The sequence below is a fragment of the Calypte anna genome, chromosome 3 (assembly GCF_003957555.1).
Source record: "Calypte anna isolate BGI_N300 chromosome 3, bCalAnn1_v1.p, whole genome shotgun sequence".
NCBI lineage: Eukaryota > Metazoa > Chordata > Aves > Apodiformes > Trochilidae > Calypte > Calypte anna.
This window is the reverse complement of record NC_044246.1, coordinates 69,830,997-69,855,713: the sequence shown is the minus strand read 5'-3', so window position 1 is coordinate 69,855,713 and position 24,717 is coordinate 69,830,997. Positions and strand designations below refer to the sequence as shown.

Here is a 24,717-nt window from a genome sequence, read left to right as displayed (position 1 = left end):
GAAACAAAGGACACTGCACATCTTCACCTCCAGCCACTCTGGCTGTGCCCTGGGTACCGCCACCCTCACCCCCTGTGGAAGGGTAAAGCAGAACCGAGCATGTCCACGGGTGAAATTTTGCAGGGGTTTTATCAGTTTTAAATGCAATGGGTGGGATTCAAATAACAAAATTTTAGACATCTGCAAGGCAAGCATGTATTTACTGGATTGCATTCCTGAAGGCTTGCCCTTGTGAGAGTAGATAGTCCCTAGATAAGACTTACAGGGCTTAGACAGAATCACAGAATGGTTTGGGTTGGAAGGGACCTTAAAGATCATCAAGATCTACAGTGAAATGAGGCAACCAGGTGCCACTAATTGCCAAGGACTGAGCATGAGCTTGTGCCAAGCCCACCTGTGCCTGACTAGGGTGGGCCCCCACTGCGCATAAGCAGGACCAGGGGGCCAATAAAAGGGCAGCCAGCTAGCACACACTACCTCAATGCCGAGGCCCCGGGTTCGCCTTTTACTGGCCCCCCCTGGTCCTGCTCATGTGCAGTGGGGGCCCACCCTAATCAGGCACAGGTGGGCTTAACACAAGCTCATGCTCACTCCCTGGCAATTAGTGGCACCTGGTTGCCCTATTTCACTACAAAGATCCATCCCCCCAGGGAGGCAGGGACAACTCTCACTAGACCAGGTTGCACAGGGCCTCATCCAACCTGGCCTTCAACAATTTGGTGCTCCCTCCGGAGCACCTGTGGCCTTAAGCATATTATTTTGTAGTGGTCTTGTTGCTTTTTTTCCCCTCCAAATCAGGAGAAGCTAAAATAGTGCAAGGAGCATGCTGCAGCCCACCAAAGTCCTAGATTTGTGGGACATGCCTGCACACCCCATGAGGGACAGACAAATAAAGCAAAGCCTGCTAAGATGAGCAGGAAGGCTGCTAAGGGTGGAGGCAGCCAAACCTGGCATGCATGCAGAGCCATCACTGGTGGCACAGAGCACCTCCAACAGTGAAAAACCTCTTGGGAGTGCCCATAATTAGTTTAAGAGGCAATTAGCTGGTCGACTCCAAGGGAGAGTAGGGAGTGAAGAAGCATTCATTCAATGTGGACACCCAAAGACCAAGCTCCCACAGTGGAGCTGGGAGCTATGTTACTTGGCAGGACAGATGAGGCTTTCCTCTTTAAGGGAATGATTCACCTCCCTATAAAACAGATGTCTAAAATAAGTAAACTGAGTCATATACTAGAAACATATATGTCTCCCAATGACCTGTACAGGAAACCTGGAGGACAGGCTCAGAAACACTGCAGGCATTCTATGCCAGAGAAGAGGAACCCCAGACAGACTATCACACATGCCAAGCTGCAGGAAAACTTGTATTTTAGAGGTCTGAGCCTACTCTTTAGTTGTGAGCCTCAAGAAACACTTAATTGTACTTTACTCTTCAGCAAGGTTGAGTAACTTGTTTGAATAACAAGTAAAAAAAATTCTACCTCAAATCACAGGTGTGATAGAAAAGAAAAAGTATGCCCTGGCCTTGGCAAAGACCTCCTTGAGAAAGGTCAGTTCATACAGAGGGCTCACAAGAGGAACACTTATAAAAACATGCTATGCTACATCATTAATTTAGAAGTAGCAGGGATATGCACAAGCTCAAGAAGCTGTAATTTAAAACATAGGCTCACAAGGTGACTTTGACTCATATTTAAAGATCCAAGTGAATTCATTTCTAACATGGCTGTCTTTATAGTATCACATCCCTACATGTCTGAACTGTTCCTTTTTAAAAAAAATCACTATTATTTTCTATTTTTCCTTGCAGTTCAGCTTTCTGAAAACATGAGGATTTTGCCTAAGAAGACATACTGCAGAAATTGCTCCATAACACTCCTCCTCTGCATGTGTGTGCCTGTACTGAGGTAAGAGCAGTGGGTTCCTTCTGAGGCACCAGGTGTTGGAAAATGCAGCTGACACCTTGTCCCCCAGCCATCTAAACTGAGGGTTTCCACTCCAACAGTGAAACTTTCACGTGCTGCACAAAGTCCATAATGAACTGGGAAAAAAAATTAATACAGGAAATCTTTCTGTTCCCTCATTTTTTTACTTTTCCAGGCTTATCTAAAACAGAGGCAGCTCTGAAAATACTGCACACAAGCACACAGCCTTCTTTGTACCCAGCCACCACAGGGCTGCTCCATCCTCAGTATGCATCAGGTTGGTGCAGTGGAACAAGCCACACACAGGGAGTCACTCCCACAGAAACTCCAGAACTATAAAATTCCATTGTGTTACAGAATAAGACAATGGTTTGGTTTGGAAGAGATCTTTAAAGTTCACCCAGGCCAAACCCCTGCCATGGGGTATATCTTCCACTAGATCAGGTTTCTTGAAGTAAATAGTATTGGTATGGACTCTTGAAGGACACCATTCATTACCAGTGCCCACTTAAACACTGAGCCATTGACTAGAACTCTGGATGCTGCCATCCAGCTCATTTTTTCATCCATTAACAGTCCATCCATCAACCTCATATCTCACCAATTCACACCTAAGAATGTTGTGAAGAGTCACATCAATGGTCTTGTGGAAGTCCAAGTAAACGATGTCTGTAGCACTTCCTTTGTCCAATGATGCAGTCAGTCCATCATACAAGCCCACTAGATTAGTCAGGCACAATTTTCCTCTCAGTAAAGCCATGCTGGCTGTCCCTAGCCACCTCCCTGTCTGTATGTTTTGACATACCTTTCAGGAGGATCTTCTCCATGATCTTAACAAAAGATTTGAGGGGAGAACATTAGACTGAGGAACAAAAACTTTGTACCAAGATAAGCAAGCAATGTAGCACATTACAGTCAGGCTTTCCTGTGCAGTAAGGCTACTTATCAGTGTAACCTGTCCCGTGGTAAGACCATATTGGCATTAATGTGTGGGTATATTCTATTTAAATGAGTTTTCAACTTCAACTTGTGTACGAGGAACTTTAATAACTAGAGGTGTTTCTATGTCTGGACATAATGGGTTTTGTTTTATTGAAGAGGGAACTTCGAGGATGCACTGAACTCCCTGCATCACCTCCTCACAGCCCCTGCAGAGCAGCACACACCTGCCTGCCTGAGAGGAGGATGCAATGGCTGCAAGAGCCAACTTACCCAGCTCTGAGCATCACCCAGAGGGCTTTGCTTGAGAGCATTTTATCAGCTCTTGCTTCCAAGGCTGCAGTTTGCACTGTAAGTAAAACTAAGCAGGAAAAATGAAAAAATGTGTCTTGAACACAAGGTTTTACATCAGAATGAAGAAAACAATTTTCCAACTGCAATTCTCATTAGAAAAGCTCTGAGCCACTGCATGGTAATTGAAACCGAAAGAGTCTTTACTCCTGTAGAGCAAATCAGTCTGAATATGCATATCTAATAACCCCTGGAAAAGAAGCAATCACCACCATTTCACCAATGCTCCCCTTTTGTTAATATTCATGTTTATTTTCTGCTCCTTTTGCTTCTAATTTCCCATCTGACACTTTGAAATGGAGACACACGAATACAAATTACAGCTCTAGCAACAAGGGGGGCAGAAGTAACCATCACCCCTCACTACCTTAGAGGAATAAATTCACTGCAACCAAAGGACCTGGGAGCTGCAGAGGTAGGAAAGGGCAGCTTTTAACCAAGGACCTTGGACCTTCAAAAGTCACCAAAACCTGACAGCTCTGCCTTTGGAAATCAGGGAGAAATATGCATTTAGTAAAAGAAAGATTTATTTTGCTCTGCTAAGAAATAGTCAAGAGGGATTTCTTTGCTATGGTAATAAAATTAAACAAATAAATCAGCTGCTGCATGCCAATACTACAGAGGCTGACAGTGTAATAATTTAGGTCTGATGGAGATAAAACCAGGAACCAGAACAGATTGAAATTTATGGAAGCAAATTCCAGAAACTGCTTAAGCAGTGTAATACTCAAATCAGCTGAATTATTTGCAATGCTTGCATGACTTTGCAAACAGTGAAGAACCCCAGGAAACAGATAAAGCAACTACTGGTCACTGCTTGTCAAAATCAGACTCTAGATGACCAGAGGCAAGACCAAAGCTTCAACCTGTATTCAATAACTACTTTAAATGAAGTGCTTTGGTTGAGATAATACAGGAGATGTCATAATCAATACAAAAGGGGGGGAAGGAAAAGAAAGTTCTTTCCCTCTAGGCTGATTTCATTGCAGTATTCAAACCCCAGCATACAGCAAACAGAATTAATCAGTAAATACTCAGCTAGAAAGATAAACTGAGTTTATTTTGTGCAAATTTCAGCACTCTAACTGTGGTTTAGAGATAGGGATGCCTCTGGCAGCCTATCCACTGACTTCAGCAGGCTCTGTCTGAAGCTAAGAACTGGAGGAAAAGATACTGCTTTAAAGGAAAACTCAATGCTTTCACATAAATAAGAGCATTTCACACTTCTGAAGCTTTCTCTGTCATCCAAGTGGAGTACAAATGTCAAAACAGAAATGGTTGACACATTCCAGCCTTGAGAGAGACCTGAGAATCAGAAATACTCTTCCCCTTCATCTGCCCCTCCCAGGCAAGTACCACAAGGAACTTCTGTGCCCAGGAAGCAGGAGAGGGAAGTATTTATCACTAGGCATCTATAATAACATATAGCAAATAAACATTAATTCTTACCCACAGGTAAACCAAAAGGCTGAGTGACTCCTACAGGTATACTCACAACAAGAGTCTGCATCCCTTCAACTCACCATCAGGGTACATGATTAGTTTTTACTGGATAGCCAAGGAAGACTTAAAAAGCCAAACTTCAACTTTTTTTTCTTTTTCAACTCCTTATTTCATAAAAGCATTAGTCAATAAAACATGGCAATGGAGCTACACAGAATGAAACGTACACTAGCCTAAAATGTCCGGAAACATACTCCCTTTCTTGTTTTTAATATGATTATGGATTACTGCCCTTAGTCTAGAGCTATGTTGAAGTCTCCCAAGCAAAATAAAACAGCATGTTGGGCAATTAGTTCCTCATGTCTAAAAAGGGAAAAAGAATTTACTCACAAGCTGTTAGGATTTTAAGTACATGTTGCTATGTTTATTTTCTATATTATAAAAAAGAAAATCAAGCTTGTTTCAAAGCACAGTTTGTTGAAATTTTTGTTTTTTGATTTTTTTGTTCAAGATGAGTATAAACCCAAGCAGCATAAGCCCATGGAGGATTGGCTCGGGCAAACACACACCATCTTTTTTAGTTAAGAACTTTTTCCAGTGTTTTATTACTAATTCTGAGCATTACACAGAATATAGTACTGAACAGCTACATGTGACCCTGAACTCTTGATGCACGCAGAATTCCCAGAGATTACATAATGAATTATAATTGCTTGATCAAACCACCAATCAAGATTTCTAACCAAGAAGAAACACATCAGCTCAGCAGCAGCCAGTTGACACACAACTGCTTCTTGTTTAAATTTTCTCAAAGAGCAAAGGAAAAGGAACAAGATGCTCTATTTAGGATGAAACAAAGTTCACTTCTTTGAAAGTGTAAGTGCCAGAGAAGAGCCATGAGGAAAGCCTAAAATGAGACAAGGCATCAATAATAACAAATTTCATTGTTACTTTGGGTTTTTTTTTTTCAGGCAGCTCCTACCCTGGGATACATCTCAATCCTCCACAAGTGCAGCAAACTGTGCAGGGAGCAGGAAGGATTTTAAACTGATTCTTACAGATTTTAGGCTTTTAAGTGGCAAATATTATTTAATATTACATGACATATCAATAACGTTAACGTTCACTGATTCTAACATAATTTTCAACTATAGGCACTTCCCAAACAGGTCCAGCCTCTGGCATATCACCAGTATTTGCTTCTTTGCTTACTTTTCATCTAGGTTAATTTTCCCCAGCATACCACCCTGCCTCACACAAACAAAATAAAAACCAGTGACTTATTACCCCATCAAAACACCACACATCCCCTATTTCATCAATATCCCAAAGAGGTTCAATATTCCCCAACTGGTTCTTTGAATGCCTTCCCTTGCTAAGCTCTCAAAGCCCACAATGTTTGTCTTCTGTGCTCTAAGGAGGGCAGAGGATTCAATATCTTCAGTGTGCAGGGGTCAAATCCTAGAAGCAACCCAGAATTTTGTCATTTCCAGAAAAAAACTACAGGAACATATATTTGAAGCTGCACCTGAAATATATCAGAAAGTAGAAGCCAAAGTAAGCTTCAGTGGGTCACTTGAGCTGTTGGCCAGCTCTTTCTGCAACAAGCATGTAAGCCCAGAGGTTTTTCATGTAAAATATGAACTGGCTGGGTCTAAAAGGAGTCTCCTAAGAGATTTCAGAAGTCAACAGCTCACTGAAAAGCCCACCTGCATTCCCAGAGACAAGAGAAGCCTCCACTGTATGATGGGGAGAAGTGGCAGCAGGAAGGACATTCCTCACAAGGGTCCTCTAGATTTGGGATCTGCAAAGTCAAAACTGTTCAGTGGTCCTAACTTTGGAAGAAGCTCCAAAGACGTTTTTTTGTTGCCATTCACAGAGCATACAGGAAGAAGCAGGATTTCTGTGTATGTGATAACAGCTGCTATATGGAACCACTCCATTTATCATTACATAAAGACTTAAGGAAAGGTTTATTTAACATTTTTTATACATGTGTCGGGGGGGACATAAATTGCAGGGCTAGTTTTTAAATGTTGCAAAGAAGAAAGCAAAATAACTACTGAGAGGTTCCTCCAGAGCCAGATTCAGGACTTGTGGTCTCACAGGGGTTGTCACCTGAGGACACCCTGTCCACCCATCTTTTGCTGACAGTAAAGTTCATAACCACCTCACAGCCAGCACCTTTCTTGATGGCATCTGAACCTGGTGGCACATTTCAAAGCAAAACTACTGAAGATAGGAGAGAAGATCAGGAAGGGGAAAACACATGTCACTGAAGATCCAAACTCTTCCACTCAGCACTGCATAAACAGCTGGGAACATTTCCACCATCTCCTGCTTAAAGAGACTGAGTTATTGCTGTAAGCATGAGTTCAAAGCCAGGGCTTTCATCTATCTGTCCCTTAAGGCACCATTCCTTGGTGCACATGGTTTCTACCACCCTTACAGATTTGCTAACTCAAAACAGGACAGTGTGGCACCCTGTCACTTCTGCATACAGAAACACTAACATAAAAACACTGAGATGATCAATGTATGTTACAGATTCCAGGTTATACATGCTATACCATAATCAAAAGAAAAATGAAATAACTTTTTTTTTTTTTTTTTTCTGGTTCTGCTGAACCAAATGCCATTTGGTCTTACACTTCAACAGCACAGAAGGGCTCTGGACAATATTTCATCATACACAAAAGTATCTTGGTGTCTATGTGTTAGCTACAAAAACACTCAAGTTGATTAAATGACTCATATCCACAGCACAGAGCTCTGGAGTGCTGAACGGCCATCCAGCACAAACACAGCTTTAAGTTAATATTAGAACAAGAGATAAGAGGAGGCTGCCACAGATGCCACTGAAGATTAGCAGTGGTTCACACAGACTTTCTCACCTACGCCTTAAGTCTTTTATCTAAGCTGTGCTGTGAGTGACAGGCATCACTGCCAGGCTGCAGGACAGTCTGCCACAAGCAAACCAAACTCCTTAAGTGAGAAGTGCTATCTAACCCCCCAGATTTTATGTCTGGTTTATAAGTAAGATGATGCACTTGTCATGATGTCTGTGCAAGTCAACACAGGGTTTTGTTTTTCACTGCTGGATTTCAGTACTACATCCTTTGTCATGGGCCACTGGAGTTCTGCTATGGGTCACACCATGGATCCACCAGCTGCACCTGAGTATGAAGAACCGTGCCCAGAGATCACTAAAAGTGATGTAAAAGAGATGTCTGGCATGCTAACACCTACTGTGCAGACACACATCTCTGTTAACTGCCTGGCTAGATGGGTAAAGGTGGATGTGAATTGACTTGAACAAACTGGGAGCAAAACCTTAATAGCAATAAAGTTAAATATTTTTCTCATAAGAAAGCAGCTAAAGGTCAGAAGATGTAAGGGAAAAACTCTAGGACTTTCTGGTAGAATTTTACTTGTCCTAGATCCCCCTTTTTCACCTCTTTTCTCTCCAAAGAAGTAAGTTTCAGAAAAGAATGCAGCAAACTTGGTGACTTGAAAAATGTTTCAACAAGGAAAGCTGTGTGCTCTAAACTGTCCTCAGGCCTACTATTTCTAGTATAAAATATGAACGACAAAAGATCATTTCTGATACTCTGTCTTTGTCATTGTCTTCAAGGCTGTCAAAATTTCTGACTTTCAGGGATTCTTGGTCTTTTCCCATGACACGAGTGAGTCTTGCTGTACCATTGGCTTTCCCACCAGTGCTCATCTCCCACCTCCTGCACAACAGCTGCTCTCATGCAGAAGGCATCTTCCTCCCCCAAGCAATGTACACAGCATGTGAAGGGCAGTCCTCCCTTCTCACTGCCATTAAGGTCTGACAACTGGCAGCACATACTGCCAAAAAACACAATCCAGTACCCGACTGGAGCTGCTCAGCCACTCCCTGAGCATCCTTCAAAAGCAGGAAGGCAGTGCAGGGTGCTGCAGTCCTGTTCAACAGCTTGTGCTGAAGACAGCAAACGGGACAGGATCAAATAAGGCATTTTTTTCCTATACCCTCTACCACAGTCATAAAGGATTCCCATTTTGTACAAGGCCCATGGACCATCAAGCCTTGTTCAGGAAAAGGATGGCATAATTGGAATCATGGAGCAAGGTATCTGCAGAAGAAATCACTTTCTCAGTACCTGTTTTAGCTCCTTCTGCAAGAATGCTAATATACCCTGAAAAACATTTTTTCTGTGCCAAGTTATCTAGAAAACATTATTTCCCTGTCTTTACATGCTGAAAGAATGCTTTGACTAGGTATTTGGAAGGAATTTATGTTATTGGATATAACTAACTCTCAGAAAGCTGTGATGACTTTCTGAAGGATAGTGTTCCCCGGGTGCTTCTCAAAATTAATGAAGGAAGAATCTAATAAAAAGTGTTAGAATCAAGGTTATTCTGAGTGATCATTCACGTGACATCATTGTCAGAAACAACATTTCATCTGCAGGTAAAACACAGAGAAATGCCAGTATTTCTCTTGCTTGGACACTTGGAGAAGGACTCCCATGCTCGAGTTCCTTCTGGCACCTCAGCTGCCCACACCAAACTGAACTCCTCAGATTTTTTTGTCTGCTGTAGAATCCAGAAAATAATATTTGTCTCAAAAGAGCTGCCCTGACAAAATGGACATTGTGCTGAGGTGGAGTCTTCATTCATAAGCCGCCTGGACTCCCTTCTCTCAAGGAGAGACCCTCATGTGGGAAACCACCCTGATAAACAGGGTTCTTTTCTCACAAGAGCAGCCTCTCCTTTAATGGCCATCCTGATCAGCTCAACACTGTCCTTGCAAGGGGAGCTCTGTTTGATGGACACCCTGACAGGCAGGACACTGTCCTGATTCCATAAGGGACAGGAATAGGCAAGCTGTACCCCGCAAAGGCAGAGTGACATCTTGTGTGTGCCCCCTGTGAAGTCACTGGAGAGGGCACATGCACAGAAATAGGGGTTATTGCTGTGTCACCCCATCTGGAGAGGCCAAAGTGAACACCTGGCTTTGCAAGATATGCCAAAGCCCCTCCAAAAAACTTGGGGTCAGGAGGCATAAAAGAGGAACACTCAAAATGCTGAAGGCTTGGCCACCATCCAAGGACCACAGCTTCCTACCAAGATCATTGCTGGCTCCAAGGGTGGTGGTATCTTTCCTGTATCTCTCTCCCTCTTTATTTCCAATCTTGGCACATAAGGGTGACAACATTTGTAACTTTATTAAGTTTTACAACCCGTTACTTTGTAAAGTTTTGTTAGTTGTTTTGTTGTTTTGACAATTCCCTTAAGTTTGTTCTTTTCTTCCAAACACAATAACCTCCCTCAGGTTATGCTATTAGCCTTAATATGAGAACAAAAACCAACCAAGGCTCTCACTGCTGTTCCCCAGCTACTCATGGCCTGAAGCCATAAACTTCTACCTTGTGCTAATCTTACAAGTTAAGCATCTTGGGAGCAGTTTATACTTGGTAAGAAACCTCCAAGTGCTGGAGGGAAAAAGTTGTCCTCTTATGTTCTTTTCTCTGGGGTCCACTAAGTCATCACAGGACAGTTATGATGGGGCTTAGTTTCTCTAGTGAGTTGTTATACCAGGGCAAGGATCACTTAGATTCCTTAAAGACCACATAATCTCTTTTTATGACATTGACATGAGATCATTGTTCCAGCTAAATCCCAGTTTGGCTAATCACATTCTACCTGCCAGACTGCTTCTCTAATTGCAGAGCAGGTAAATGTAGATGGAGGGATCTCAGGAGGCTAGCTTGATTCTACCTCCCTGCCCTGATGGTCAGCTAAGGATACCTAGACCTCCCCTGTTGTAGGTACCCAAAGTTCATGATTTTTCTAAAGACTGTTTCTACTGCTTACTCAATTGCAGAGTTTCTACTGCTTACCCAACTGCAAAGATTTTCCAAATACTTTGCCCCAGTTTCTTCTGGTTCTACTTGCACCAGATGAACAATCTGTCATTGTGCCCTTCCAAAAAAAAAAAAAAAAAAAAAAAAAAAAAAAAAAAAAAAAAAATAAAAAAAAAAACCCAAAAAGAATTATTATTTGAGTTTTTTTGTTTGAAGAGTCAGAGTAGATTCTCCTCAAAACCTACCTTTCTCTACTTGAAACAAGTACCAATTCCGCCAGGCTTTCCCTCCAGGCCTGCCTTCCTGCTCCTCTCAATGCTTCTTCCCTCCCACTGAGAGCCCCTCCAGTCTGTCTACCTGTTACTACAGCAGGTCCCCAGAAGAAGGACACTCAAAAGAATAACCAATATCTAGCTCTTCAGCCTTACATTTCTTCTTTGCAACTCACATGTTCATTAAAACTAAAACACTATTCACCATTTAAAAAAAACCACTGCTTGCCACACCTGATATGCAGGTGAGGTGACTGGAATAAGATATGGATTTCACTAGGGGATCCAAAAGGCTGCCTTGACCCATGGTGCTGACCCTGCAGATCCCTTGGTTTTGGCTCAGACTGGGCAAATCTGCTCCTTTAAAACACAGCCTGATGTGGCTCACTTCACAGCTTCCAAAACTCAGCTGTGTTAAACTTCGTTGTCATGTTAAAACATTGCTCCAGGCATACATAACGAATACACTGGTATAAAAGTTAAAGTCTCAGCCCAAAACAGACCAGCTATTACACCATGGGACATGGAAAAACAGACTGGTACATCTGACTCCAGAATAACCAAGTTTTTTCCAAGAATTTTGGCTCCTGCTCATCAAAAGGCAGAGTAACTCCCTATTCAAGTTGTGCCCAAAGTTTGGATTTTTTAAAGATCGAAGCAAGCTTGAAAGCACTGTACGTATGAATAGACAATGAAAACATCTGAAACATTTGTTTACCAGATTCATAGAAGAATTAAAAAAGACTCTTTGCAAAAGCACTACATATTGCTGACATAAATCTAAGTAGTATTGTCTAATCCAAGTAGGAAGTTCCATCTAAATATAAGGGAAAACCTTTTCACTGTGAGGGTGACAGAGCACTGGCACAGGCTGCCCAGGGAGGTTGTGGAGTCTCCTTCCCTGGAGACATTCAAAGCCCACCTGGATGTGTTCCTGTGTGACCTCCTGTAGGTGACACTGGTCTGGCTGAGGAGGTTGGACTCAATGACAGACCTTTTGAGGTACCTTCCAACCCCTAACTTTCTGTGATTTCTGTGACTGTCATCTTTAAAACAAAAATAAAAAATGTAAAATTTAAGTAAAAGTCTTAGCAACAATGTAATGATAAATTATGAGGTTACTTTGAACCTGTTGTGCTACTGCCACACAGTTATTCCACATAACTTTGAAGATAGCACTCCAAAATAATGTACAGATTCCAATTATATTAAAAGTGAAACCATTACCAGTCATTACTTCAGAGAAGCAGTAACCTCTCAGAAATAGTTTCTATTTAGAGAAAAACAAATCTTGCAATCCAACAGACAGCAAAAGACAACTAGTCTGTATTTACAAAGAATGAAAATACAAATGTATAAAGTGTTAGCAGTGTCTATAAAAATATATTCTCACAAGATTGTTCAGTTTAAGCAATGCTACTTCATGTTCCAAAACAGATTACAATCCCAGACAAAATACAAATGGGCCCAGCAGCAAAATCTAACTCTCAGTTTTTAATCACTGAAGGCAACAAATTCTTTATCCCTAGATAAAGGATGGAAGAGCACCCAATACAACTTAACTTTGGCAGCACACCATACTCCCCATCTTTGGACAGCCATAACAACAGATGAAGTGATTTCCAGTGGATATTACAATTCTCAAACTGTATTTAGTAACTTCCTTGTGTTTGGGCAGGCAGGCTTGCAGAAGACACAGCCATGGCTGCAGCCAAGCAGTCTCCAGCACTTCTCCAAACCTGTCTTCCAGGAGTCTCCCAGTGCACAGCAATGTCACACCCACACTGAAAGCAAGACTATGAACCTCCTGTTTTAGGAGAGACAGACTCAGCCCTTGTTATATGAGCAAGCAGAGCTGAAAGAACACAAAACATCTGCCCAGAATAACTTTTTTCTTTCATGCATAACTACATCAAACTTTTTTTTTTTTCCTTTTCACCTCCTCCATGGAAATAAATCTGTCCAGAAAGCAAAGGACTCCAGCTTCTCTTAACCAGACTCCAAGAGAGGGCTCCCACCCATTTCAGAGCACGAGAGCCAACATAATCTTGTTATTCCAATCCTTGTGATAAGAATTTGCTGTTACTCCAAATTCCAGGCGCAACAAATGTTTAGTTTTTTCTTACCATCACACCCTGAAATAACATTTTAAAACTCACCTCACATGTCTGTTGTGCTCTGTAGGTGCAGACCTCACCAATACCTACTGCAAGAGCAGGTACAGGTGGCAAAATCTCTGTCTGCATGTAGCTGGAGTTTTTATCAGCTCCATACATTGCCAGACCAGTGCTTAATACAAATAGAGCTTAGAATCACAGCTTATAAACACAGATGGGCATTTCATTATCACTCTCACCAAGATAGAAATGGGATTACAGACTTCCATTCGCTTTACATTTGCAGCACAACAAATTATTCTTCAGATGACCATCATGTGCTCTCACTGCCAAATTTTGTTTATTATTTGTCAGCAAGAGCAGCAGCATCTGCTCCTTGGTAAGCCTCACTGGGAGCAAAACACAGCTGGGAGCAACAGAGCTCCCAAAAGCACCGGAACAGGCAGCTCCGGCGGCTCCCAGAGCTTTCACACTGCTAAATTACTTTATTCCCTGCTGCTTCCACTTAGCAATTTTTATGCATGCATCTTCAAGCATGAACAGACACTTGTAGCCTTGGTGGTCAAACCCTCTCATCTGTTGCACAGTCAGTCTTCCCAGTGATGGAGATTTACCAGCGGTGAGGAAAAGTGCCTGACTGCGCAGGCAGTTTCTTGCAAAATCAAGGGTCATTTATGGGTGAATTTCCATCTTTCCCACCCTGTTGGGGTCTTTTTCCCCCACTCCCTACTCCGCCCTCCTTCTGATGCTGTTGGTTGTTTGACAACAGTTATCCTTGGGAAATAAATAATGCAACTCTGCTTCAGAAAGCCTTATAGCGACTTGAAGTAGGAATAAAATAATGCCCCTGCATGTCTTGGGAATTTTTTTAAAGGGATACAAAGTGGGATACTCAACTATCTTATGGAAATACTCTGTTCATCAGGCTTCTGCATTGATTCAGTCAGGTAAGTGTGAGCAGAGTTACAACAAAGTGGCACTAGGAAACCAGCAAAGTTTGGCCTCATTGATTTTTCATTACCGCCATCCCCCTGGCTCACAAACTGCAACATATTCCAATACCACCACCACCAACAGGGGAAAAAAAAACCAACAAAAAAAAACCCCATACCTGAAACTGCCTAACAATAGTTCACAGACAGATACAAGACACAAAAGCATATAAAACCCACAGCCAGAAGCAATCCCAACCTGGCAGGGCAGGGAGCCCATCCCTCTCCCCAGGCAGCATTTACAGATGCTGGCACACTGCCCTGGCTGTGGCTGCACCCTGCTGCCTTACTCCAGAGATGCTGGCAGAAGCCATGGACCACCAATTTAAGCAGCATTTGCTGATAATTAATTCTGCCTTCTCTTAAAACAGTCTGAAGTTAAATACAATGTTTTTTGATGGGAAAAAACAAAACACACCAAAACAAAAACTAAAATAAATATAAAACCAAAATAAATGACCCAGATTTTTTTAGTTATCATGCATGATCTCCACTTCCACAAGAAAAAAATGGCAATAGTCAGACCACTTCTACTTTCTCACCACCATTCCCCCTCCATTTCTATTAAACAACTATTTCAAAAGCAGTAATTCCCAAAATTTCATCCCTCACTGTCTCAAAACCCTTATCTTCACTTCAAAGAATAGGTTTCCTTAGCCTGAAGCAACATGCTCAAGTCAAACAGCTGAACATGGAAGATGCCTGCTAGTCTCAAATTTAACCTAGCAACTACACCCTATATTATTTTTACTAATATTTTTCCCTCAAACTAATTAGTGGGATTCAAATGAGACATCAGCAGCAACGTGCCCAACACCACAAACCACAGCAATGATGTTATGCTTCACACAGAGAAACACCAAAATGTGCTGTAGGTTTTCCAGAGTTTCAAACCCTCCAACACTGCAAGGTGCTCCCAGTTCTCTTGGTACAAGAAGCAGCCCCTCCTGGTGCTACTTCTCCACTACGATTTCCTTAAAAACCACAAAACAAAGTAGCATATGCTTTAGTTTCACCTCCTGTCTTGTGATGCCATGCTTAGCATGTTTTCAAGAAACTATCTGAACCCTCATGTTCATAGGGTTTTTTTCGCCTCAAAAGAATGCTGAAATGCTTCTATAATTACAATCACTTAGAAGTTGAGATTTAGGAGAAAACCAAGAAACATGGCATTGACAACAAAAATTAGCACAAGGTCTCAGCACCAAGGAAGTCTGAGGAAACCCAGATAAAGCTGCAGTTAAGGATAGGAGAAGGTTCAGCCATCCCATGGATAACTCTTATTCTTGTCATGACAAACATCAGAAATAGTTACTTACTTTGACCAGGAAGCTGGTCAAATCTCTAGCAAAATCCCATTTGCTCCTCTTCAAGCATCTGCACATCTCCACACAGACCATTACTACTGCACCCTCACAACTGGACCTCATAACAAGTGACAGGCTACTCTTTCCCAGTCTTTGAAAGTTGGGGGTTTCCCCTCATGGGAGAGAGAGCAAAGAAAACTCCACAAAACAAATATCTGAATCTTTACATGATTCCTCAGGGACTGGCATCTGCCAAAACCAAAGACAGCATGGAGAGTGCTGAAGAAGGCAGCATCCTGCTACTGGTCAGACATATAACTAACTTGGGGTGAGCTTAGTCTTGCCATTGCTCACTCTTGCTGTTCTCCAGATGCTGTCAATGGTCCTCACAGCTCGAAAAGGCTTCACAGTCATTACCACATCTGAACCTAATTACAGGTCCATTTACCAACTCATTAACTAGCTTATTCTTAAGAAGACCATGTCTTAGAAACATTTATTGACAGCCTTCAGCAAATGAAATAGCGTTTGGATGCAAAGGGCCAAGGATTTTTCCCAAGCTTGCTCCTATTGGGGTGTTCCCACCTACGGAGCAAGCTCGGTGACTCCAGGCCAACCACACCTTTCCAGACTGAGGTCTCCAGCTCTCCTGCATTTTAAGGGCATGGCTGAAAAATCCCTGACGAGGAGATGCCTCCCTAGAAAGCCACCATCACCCTACACCAACACCCTCCAGCCACCACCTCTCGGGCACCTGCAACAGGTCACAACAGAGCACCTGAAGAGGCCACATCTGCGAATGGGGGCTTCTAAGGACAGACGGACGGACAGACCCCTACCACTGGACCTCGGTTGGGGAACCCCCGGTCATCCCCTCTCCGTCAACGGGGGCGAGGCGGCGCCTTGTCGCGATGCAGGAGCACTCCTGTCGCGACACGGCGGGCTCTCCCCCTTCGCCCCCCATCCCGCCCTACCTTCCTGCGGCGGATGCCCGGGGGTTGCAGGGGGCAGCAGCCCCCGGGACTTTCGCTCCCCCGCCGGCCGCTCCGTACGTAGGTGACCCGCCGCCTGCCCGCCTGATGCTGCTGATGCTGCTCCGTGCCCTGGGCCGGGGGCAGCGACCGCCCCGCCGCCGGCACCCGCGGCTTCTCCTCCGGACACCAGGATCGCCTCATCCCCAGCTGGAGGCAGAGGAAGAGCGCGGCCGAGAGCAGGCAGAGGCGGAAAGCCGGGCCCCGCCAAAGCGGCCGCTCCTTGGGCATGGTGGCGGGGGGCTCGCCCTGACAGACCCGTCCCTGCCGCCCCCCCTCCTCGCCGCAGGGCTCATGCTGCCGGCGGGACGGGCCCCGCGGCCGCCGCCGAAAGTTGAGAGACCCCGCCCCGAGTAGGGGCCGGCCGGGGAGGGGCTGGGGCCGGTATGCCCCTGTCCCTGCCCCTGTCCTTGTCCCTGACCCGGCGGGGGTTGCGGGGACCCGGGGGTGCCACGTTGGTGTCACACATGTCCCCTTTTCAGACCCACGCTGCCCTTCCAGGCCAGGGTAGCAGCTGCCCTCTGTTACAAAAACTCCCCTCCAACTATTGCATCAACCCGACTTTATCGTATGGAAGTGTTTTAAGTAGTTATTTATATATATATATATATAATCAGTTCACGTTATACATCATAATGTCGTGAGGTAGGGGAATTTTATTGGAGACTGGGGTATTGTTCATGCTTAAGCAAAACAAACCAAAGGACACTGTGGCCCTGGAAGGAAGGACTTAGCTTTGTGGAGGGTTGAAGGTGAAGGATAAAGGATACCCCTAGACAGGCAAGTAAACATCAGCATCTTAGCCCCTCTGACACATGTTTGAAACTCCCCTCAGTGTCATGTGGAGTTACAGATTAAGTAATTCCAGCACAGCTAAAACCGGGGACATCTGGATCAGTAGATAGGCAGCAAGAATGCTGCAAAAACAGAGTTGCTTTGCAAAGTTTTGCTATGATTAGTAATGTTAGTGATTACTCAAATCGTGTTGGACCTGAATGCATGAAGGATATGAGAACCCTTGTGTGAAACCACAGTGGGGGTGCTCTAGTTTGGCTGGAACACCTCATGTGTGTGAATATAAAGAGATATATATCCCCCTGTATATATACCCCTGTAAGCCTATACTTTGCATCCCAGCCTCGCTACTGGGTTGTCATCAGCCAGCTCTGAATTTTCCCCACACATTCTTGGTTTCAGCCATGACGAAAAGGCTCTGGGTGAGCTGAGTAAAGCTGAGAGGCAGAAGCAGTCCTGTTTACATCCCTGGGAGCACACAGGGCTTTTTGCCTTGCAGCAGGGACACACTACACAGAAATATTGAAGTGTGCAGGCCAGCTTTGGCCTTGAGCCACAATGCTAAATTGTCACTGAGTGATAAGCAGGCAGTGGTGGCTGGGGGGATTTTCTGAAGCAAGAACCACAGATTCCCATCAGTGGCAGGGAAATGGATACTCACCTAATCACCATTCCTTTTACCAGGTAGTGAAGGGAGGTTGTGACTCCTGTCCCTGCTTGCAGGGTTGTGCTCCCAGTGCTCCTGCCTCATCAGCTGGCAAGGAAGAGGCTTTCTGAGCCAAGCACCTTCTCCCTCTTTTCTGATGTCCTCTCCCTGACAGCAGCCCATACTGCTCCTCTCTGACCTCTTCTGCCTGTTCACAGCCTGGAGCAGAGCCCAAGCTGGCAGCTGCTGGGGGTGCAGGTCAGAGAGGAGCACTGGGAGAAGCAGAGCCAGTCAGCAGCTGAGCAACCAGACCTGCTGGCAGAGGGACAAAGGAGGTGCAGGCAGGAGGAGAAGGGAGGGAGCAGTGATCCCTCAGCAGAAGTGCTCCAAGCACTGATGCATGGGCAGGCCAGGTGCATACCCCCTGCCATTTAAATACTGCTGACCTCTTTTGGGCTTGTTTTTTTAGGTTTTGTGTGTATGATTTTTTTGTTTGTTTTTTTGTTTTTTGTTGGTTTTTTTGTTTGTTTGTTTGTTTTTCTTTGGGAGGGGGGGTGGGGGTGGTAAACTAATCCTCCAAATTAGGTCAAAGCAATTCTGTGGTTATTTTAAACCCTCAAGGCAGGCTCTTCTTAGTAGGGGGTAGGTGGCAGTCCTCCTGCTTGCTGTTCTTGTAGCAAGCCAGGGGCTCCTAATCTAAGCCAAACCAGGACAGTGACCCAGATGAAAACTAACTTAATGAAAACTCTGTCTGGAGTGGTTTCCTAATAGACCCAGGCACCATTTTTGGTATCATCCTGACTTTTAGTTAGCCAAAAGCCAAAGTGGGACAGCCTCTGGGTGTTTTATGCCTCCAGGGAAACACTGCAGATCAGAGCAGTTCTGCCCCTGCACCTGCTCAGGGGTCCCCATCTGTGCCTTGGGCAGGTGCAGGTGCTTGCCACAGGGAAGGGAGGGCTTTTCCAGCTGATCTGTCTGAGAACCACATAGTTTTCCCTTTTTCTATCCCCTTAGGTGGCTCACAAGCTGATCAGACAAGTCCTGGTGACAGTGCAAAGGAGGAATACATTTATGAAGGCACAAGGGAGAGGGTGACTGCAGTGACCATGACTAATATCAGCTTAAGAGAAGAGAGTCTAGCTCCATCCATGAGCACTGCCTGGAGTTCATCAGCAGAAGGCTGCTTTGGCTGGCACAAGGCTGCCTCTGCATCACTCTGCTCCAAGGAAAATGGCATCATTCACCTGGAGGACAGAAGTGATGCCTCTGCTCAGGGAAGAGAGGTTTAGACATACATCAAGTACACTAAATGAAGGGTAAATGGTGACAAAACACAAGTACTGCTAGCCAAAACCTTTATATCAGACAAGTCTTGGCACCAAGGTTGTTTTAGAGCATCTTTATCCAGTCAATAAATATGGATGTGTGAAGGTCCTTTTAAAATTTATTTAAAATAAAAGTTTGTGTTTGTATGGTTATTGAGAAAAATCTTAAAAGCAGGAGTATCAAGGTCATGACTCAAAAAGTATAAAGTTACCAAATACATTATAAAACTCTCTCTTGAAGTTTAAACCTTGAGAAATCAAAGCTTTCCTAAAAGCTTGGACAATGTGTATTCAACTAAAGAGGTCTGACTGAGCAGAATAAAAACCACCAGGTCTTTCTTGCTTTCAGCATCAGAGGCTCATACGCTGTTCTTTTCTCATTGTACAGCTTCAACAGAAAGCTCAGATGCTTGAATCCAGCCTCTCTGCTTGTCATCACTGAGCTGTAACTGTAAACCCTGACCTTGTACGAGATGTTCCCTTTCTTAGAAAGCTGATCAGCCCCAACTTGTGAGCATACGAAGAATGATCCTGATAAAGAACAGTTCATGAATTTAACTCGGTGTTTTCATTTTGCTTTTGTATTTTAACAAACAATAGAGTTTCTTATGCTTCTCCCCATCTCTTTTGAATGTTTAAACAGAGCAGAGCATTTCTAAAGACAGAAAATAGGGAACAGTGGCAGGAGGAGGATCTCAGGAAATTTCAGGAACAATGAGAAATCTTATCTGGACTAGCATGAGAATCAGTGGGAATTAAGATAGTACCTTAAATATTCTTACTTCTCCAGCATCCTCTCCATTTTAGCAAGTGAATTATAAACTAATTTCTTCCACCAGAAGCCTGCTGCAAAGTCACCTGTATGCGAGCAGTGCATGTTAAGAAGAAAAGCAAATTAAAATTGAAGTGTAATGCATGCAGCTCCAGTCCAGCAGGAGGATGGGCCTTTTTGAGGTGATTACTGGGAAACAGAGCTTCTGCTAAGTTTCACAGCTTCTGCAAAATGTGCTCACTCTTCAAGTCAGGCAGCAAATAGCCTCCCCTGCTTGTTGTCCCCAAACCAAGATGCATAATGCCAGAGGAAAATATATCATACCAGATCAAACAGAGCACAAGGTACTGCCACATAATGCAAGGAGCAACCAAATCACCAACTCTAAATGTGAGCCTGCAATTTCTACTGAGAGTGGCAAGCACTATGCCCTGATAACCAAAACCAGATGTTGGTCCTAGTATATCTGCTGTCTTCTGTAGGTGGCACAGATTTCTACAGTTGCCTTCATTTCTGCAGGAAAAGTTTTTAAAAATTAGCAAATGCCTAAAAATGCTCTTCTTGACTCTGCTTAACAACTCTGCTGGATTTGGTGTGAGCCACTTGCCAAAATCTACAGGACAGAGCAAAGAAACACTTTTTTTCCTCTGCTCCCTCCTACACTCTTGGCTAATGCTTTAAAAACCAGGGTGATGTTGGTCCACACACATGAAAACAGGGAGGCTTTGTGTGGAAATTTCCACAAGGTCATTTTAAAAGTAGCTGCACGAAGGGAAGCTCGGAGTGTCCCTCCCCAAAGAAGATGTGTGTGCCTCTGATCCTGGGTCTACGTGAGTCAGAGCTTTGGTCCACACCTGTTTTATTGCCTCTCACACTTACATGCCAAAAATCTGCCACAACCCTAAGGAACATGGGCTGAAATTTTTATAGCTCCCTGAGTGATTTCTCAGTGCAAGCCTTTTCTCACTTCTGTTCCTCAAAACTGCAGCTGGAAATCCTGAAGTATTTCTCTATGAACCAAGTGACAGATCCTCCCCTGAAGTCTCCGTGCAGCCAGCAGCTCTGCAAAGAAGATGGAGCCCTCACTTCTTCCTGCACCTTAAATCCCACTGAATACTCAGAGAAAGAACCTCTTTCTGTTATCTGTTAGGTGTAAGCAATGGAGAAGTAAATTGGCTGAATTGGTCTATTACCCACTTAACACTGCTGAGAAATAGTGTCTGAACAAGCTGCCAGGGCCAAGGCTCAGCTGTGTGGATCATTAAAACCACTTCTCAGCTCACCACTGCTAAGTTTGAAGATAACAGATGAAAAAAATACGTTCATCCAGTCTCCCATTAGCTCTCCTCAAGCTCATAGGATATTTAGGCAGCTTAACACGAGACTGATCTTGATGTTCAGCAGCTCAGTGCAAAGCATAGGCAAAAGCTCTCTTTTTCCTCCAGCTACTGAGAGATCCAAATACCCCAGCCTAGCAATGTGCTTTGAATTTGGTGAAAGAAATAATTGATAATTAATGGTCTAGAGGTGCTTATAGATCAAGATTTACCTTGGAGTCATGCTTTTGTGCCTTTGCACACATACATGCCTGTACCTATGCACATCCTTTTGCTGCAGGAGTGATAAGGGGAATGAGATGGCCCTTCAGTATAAGATGCTCTGCAACCCTCTGTTATCCCTGGATCTTGCTTTTATTTATTAAACCCTCATGTTTTTTGTATCTACAAATGCAAGTACTATCTTCAGATGCTGTGTTTCACGCCTGGAGAGGAACAACAGTGATTTTTAGGTCTTCCTCTTACTGAATTGTCTGCTCATTTTGAACCAAGCAAACCTATGCCTGCTTTTAAAGTACAGGCTAGCAATTTCATTGAATAGATACTGGTATAAAAATTGAAAACATATATTGACATTAAAAAAAAAAGACATTCCAGTTTACAGGAATTGAGTGGTGATTTGTGATATACAGTTCACAAGCTATTGCATAAAGATTTCTGTGATACCAGTTTGTTGCCTATAGTTCCTCTGTAGCTATAATGTAATCCCAGACAGATCTGCTTAAAAATCACCCTATGTTTCTATTACATACTCCTGTTTTCTGTGTGGCTTAAAGATTACTTCGGTGTTATTCTGGGCTCAGCTTTCTACCTTTTTTTTTTTTTTTTTTTTTTTTTTTTTTTTTTTTTTAAATGCAGTCAATTTTACAGGCATTTTTACACTTCTAAGCTCAAGAATTAGTGTCTTTCATTTAAAAAATGTTATTTTTCAAAGGAATTAATCTATAATGCTCAGAATTCTACAAAACACTGCAGCTGGAGTAGTAATTATGGGCTTAAGAAGTTATATAAGCCTTTTTTACTACATGTTTTTAATGGGCTTACATAGCAAAGTACACATGCCCAAGTATTTATGCAGGGGATGACAACGGCACTGGAGTAATATAGCAGATGTCAAAATCTTTCACCTTCACCTGTAAGTGCTCAGGGAAAAGGGCTCTCCAAGGGGAAAAGAGAGACAAGACAGAGAGTTGGGGCTGCTCAGGAGAAGAAAAGCAGCAGCAGAAGTTTTAAAACCAAAGGAAGACCCATAATCAATGCACTGTGCACTTTTTCTACAGTCTGTCTCACACTGTTTGATATACTGGGATGTGTCTGTACAGTTTATGCCTTATTGAAGGCAATGGGATAAAATAAAAGCTGGGGGTGGCTGGCAGCATCTTTGATGGACTTGATGGTCAAAAAGCAGCTGTCATAGGAGAGAAGGTGTGCAAAAATGTCCTGGACCAGTATGCAGACAAATTTAATAATACACATCCCCCTCTAATAAAGGTCTCATCCATGTGTCTGAAAAGTGTCCCATCTTTGTAGAACACTGAGTTCAGTATCACTGTCTTCATCTATAACAAGAAGGTTGTTTTTCTAAATTATTACCATGGGGTCAGCCAATCCTCTCCTCCAACTGCTTAATTTTAAATGTCTTAAACAAAATCCTAACGAGGAAGAGAAAAATAGCCTTGTTCTCAGCAGAAAAGATGCCACAGCTCCCCTGCAGCCAAGCAGCCTGGCCAGGACCAGACGGTGAGGATAAAACTCAATGCTCTTCCCTCAGGCTCCTTTCACAGCAGTTTCCTTTCAATGCCACATAGAGCAGCATCGGTGATGCAGAGATATTGGTATTGAGTCAAAGTGGAATAACCTCCTCAGCCAAGAGTTTGTATGCTAGGTTAGGTGTTAGTGTGTCTTCCCACAGCCTGCCTGCCTCTATCCTCAGCCCTGGATGCAGAAAGCAGAGGCCACTCAGACTCTTCAAAGATGCACTGGGAAGGACGAAAAGGGTTTGTGAAGACCCAGGAACCCCTGCAGACATCACTCCAGGCAATGAACTCTCATCCAGGCTAATGATTGTGCTTGTGCCCCAGCTCCTGTCTTGCTTGCAGCATCCTTGTTTGGGGGAGATCTCTCTGCCAGAATGTGTTGAATTTATTCAGGGACAAGGTCATTTCTCTGTACTCTGTCAGGAGGCAAAGCACAGCCCTCTGAAAGTGCAAAGGCTCTCTGCAGAGCCTGCATGGTGCCTGCAACTCTCCAGGTGGCAAGGCCAGAGGCAAAACTGGTGGTTACAGAGGAAACCCTGCCCTGCTGTCTCCCACACCTTCTGGTTATGGTAGCAGAGGTGATACAGAGGGAGCAGGACTGTCTCAGAGGGCTTTCCCCACTTACTTTCCCCACAAGGTAAAGGAGAAGCTGAAGATGCCTGAAGCCAGGAGAGGGCAGGAACCTCCTGGCTGGAGCCCAGGGCACCGGTGCAGGCAAGGAGAGACCCCAGCACTGGAACCCTCAGAGCAGTGGCTGGAAAAGGCACATTTTCCCACTGACTTCTTTCTCCTCCCTCAGGCTTAGCATGAAGGAAGGAAGATCATCACTGATGTACAGGACAGGAGCCTTTATCTCCATTAGAGCCTCAAGTTGCAAAGACAAACAGCAGCAAGATTGCTCTCAGCAACCCAGACAAGAACATTTTAGTGAGTAATTATGGATGAGATGCAAGAGGACAAAAAGAAGAAGAAGAAGAAAAAAAAAAAAAAAAAAAAAAAAAAAAAAAAAAAAAAAAAAAGAGAAGGAAAACATCTGTTTGCCTAGAGTTTATTGCCGTTCACTTGAGAGGCCCATTAAATGCCAGAAAAAGCTATTTATCCTTCTATTTGAGGCAATTATCCTGCTGAAAAAATCTGTGGTAGTTTGCCCTGAGATTACTCTGACACTGTGCAGATAGACTCACTATAGAGAAAAAGGGCAGAGAATGTGCTCACCAAGGCTTACAGAGGCATTTTTCAGAAGTGAGGTAGCCAGTGCTTCTCAAGGTCTTTTAACTTACACTTTGATTATGCTCAAGCTGCCATCCTGCTGAACTGCTACAGCATGAGATAACAGAACTGCTGTGGAGTCACTTAGCTTTTTTCAAAAGCTCATTTGCAGTAAAATATCACATTATCATTAACCACTGTGGAGAAGTGGGTTGTTTCTCGTAGTCTTTTCCTGAACTTCAGGTGCCTCAGGCACTTTCTTTTAAAAATTGAAAGGATCTTTTTTATTCAAAGCACATCTAAAAGTCGAATTGCTCTTCTTGTAGCCACAGGTTAAGCAACATGGGATGTGAGAACCTCAAATTCAGTTTCTTCGTGCTCAAAGGAGATCAGGAACTCCACACTACTCACCAGGCTGCGAGATGCTCAGGGGGGAGAGACTTAATCTCTTTAAAGCCCATCCCTGTACTCATTTGGCAAGGAGGGAAGCAAGCATGAGGCTCCCTTGGTGGCTGTCATGCATTCCCTGAGGGAAGGGTTGCTTTCCAGACCTTCACTGTAGCCAAAAAAATGCTGGATGTGCACATGCAGGTGCTTGAGAAACACCTGCAGCTGGCTTGGATGCTTAATTCTCTGGTGATACA

At 43.7% G+C, this 24,717-nt stretch overlaps 1 protein-coding gene across 1 annotated transcript in view; it reads right to left on the bottom strand.

Moving 5' to 3' along the window:
* METTL24 (methyltransferase like 24) overlaps nt 1-16,519 on the bottom strand; it is a 48,474-nt gene extending 31,955 nt beyond the window's left edge. The window contains exon 1 of the mRNA XM_030447281.1: nt 16,176-16,519. Within this exon, the coding sequence (XP_030303141.1) occupies nt 16,176-16,463 (288 nt within the window). The 5' untranslated portion in view covers nt 16,464-16,519. The remainder of the gene's footprint in view (nt 1-16,175) is intronic.
* Between the last annotated feature and the right edge of the window lie 8,198 nt (nt 16,520-24,717).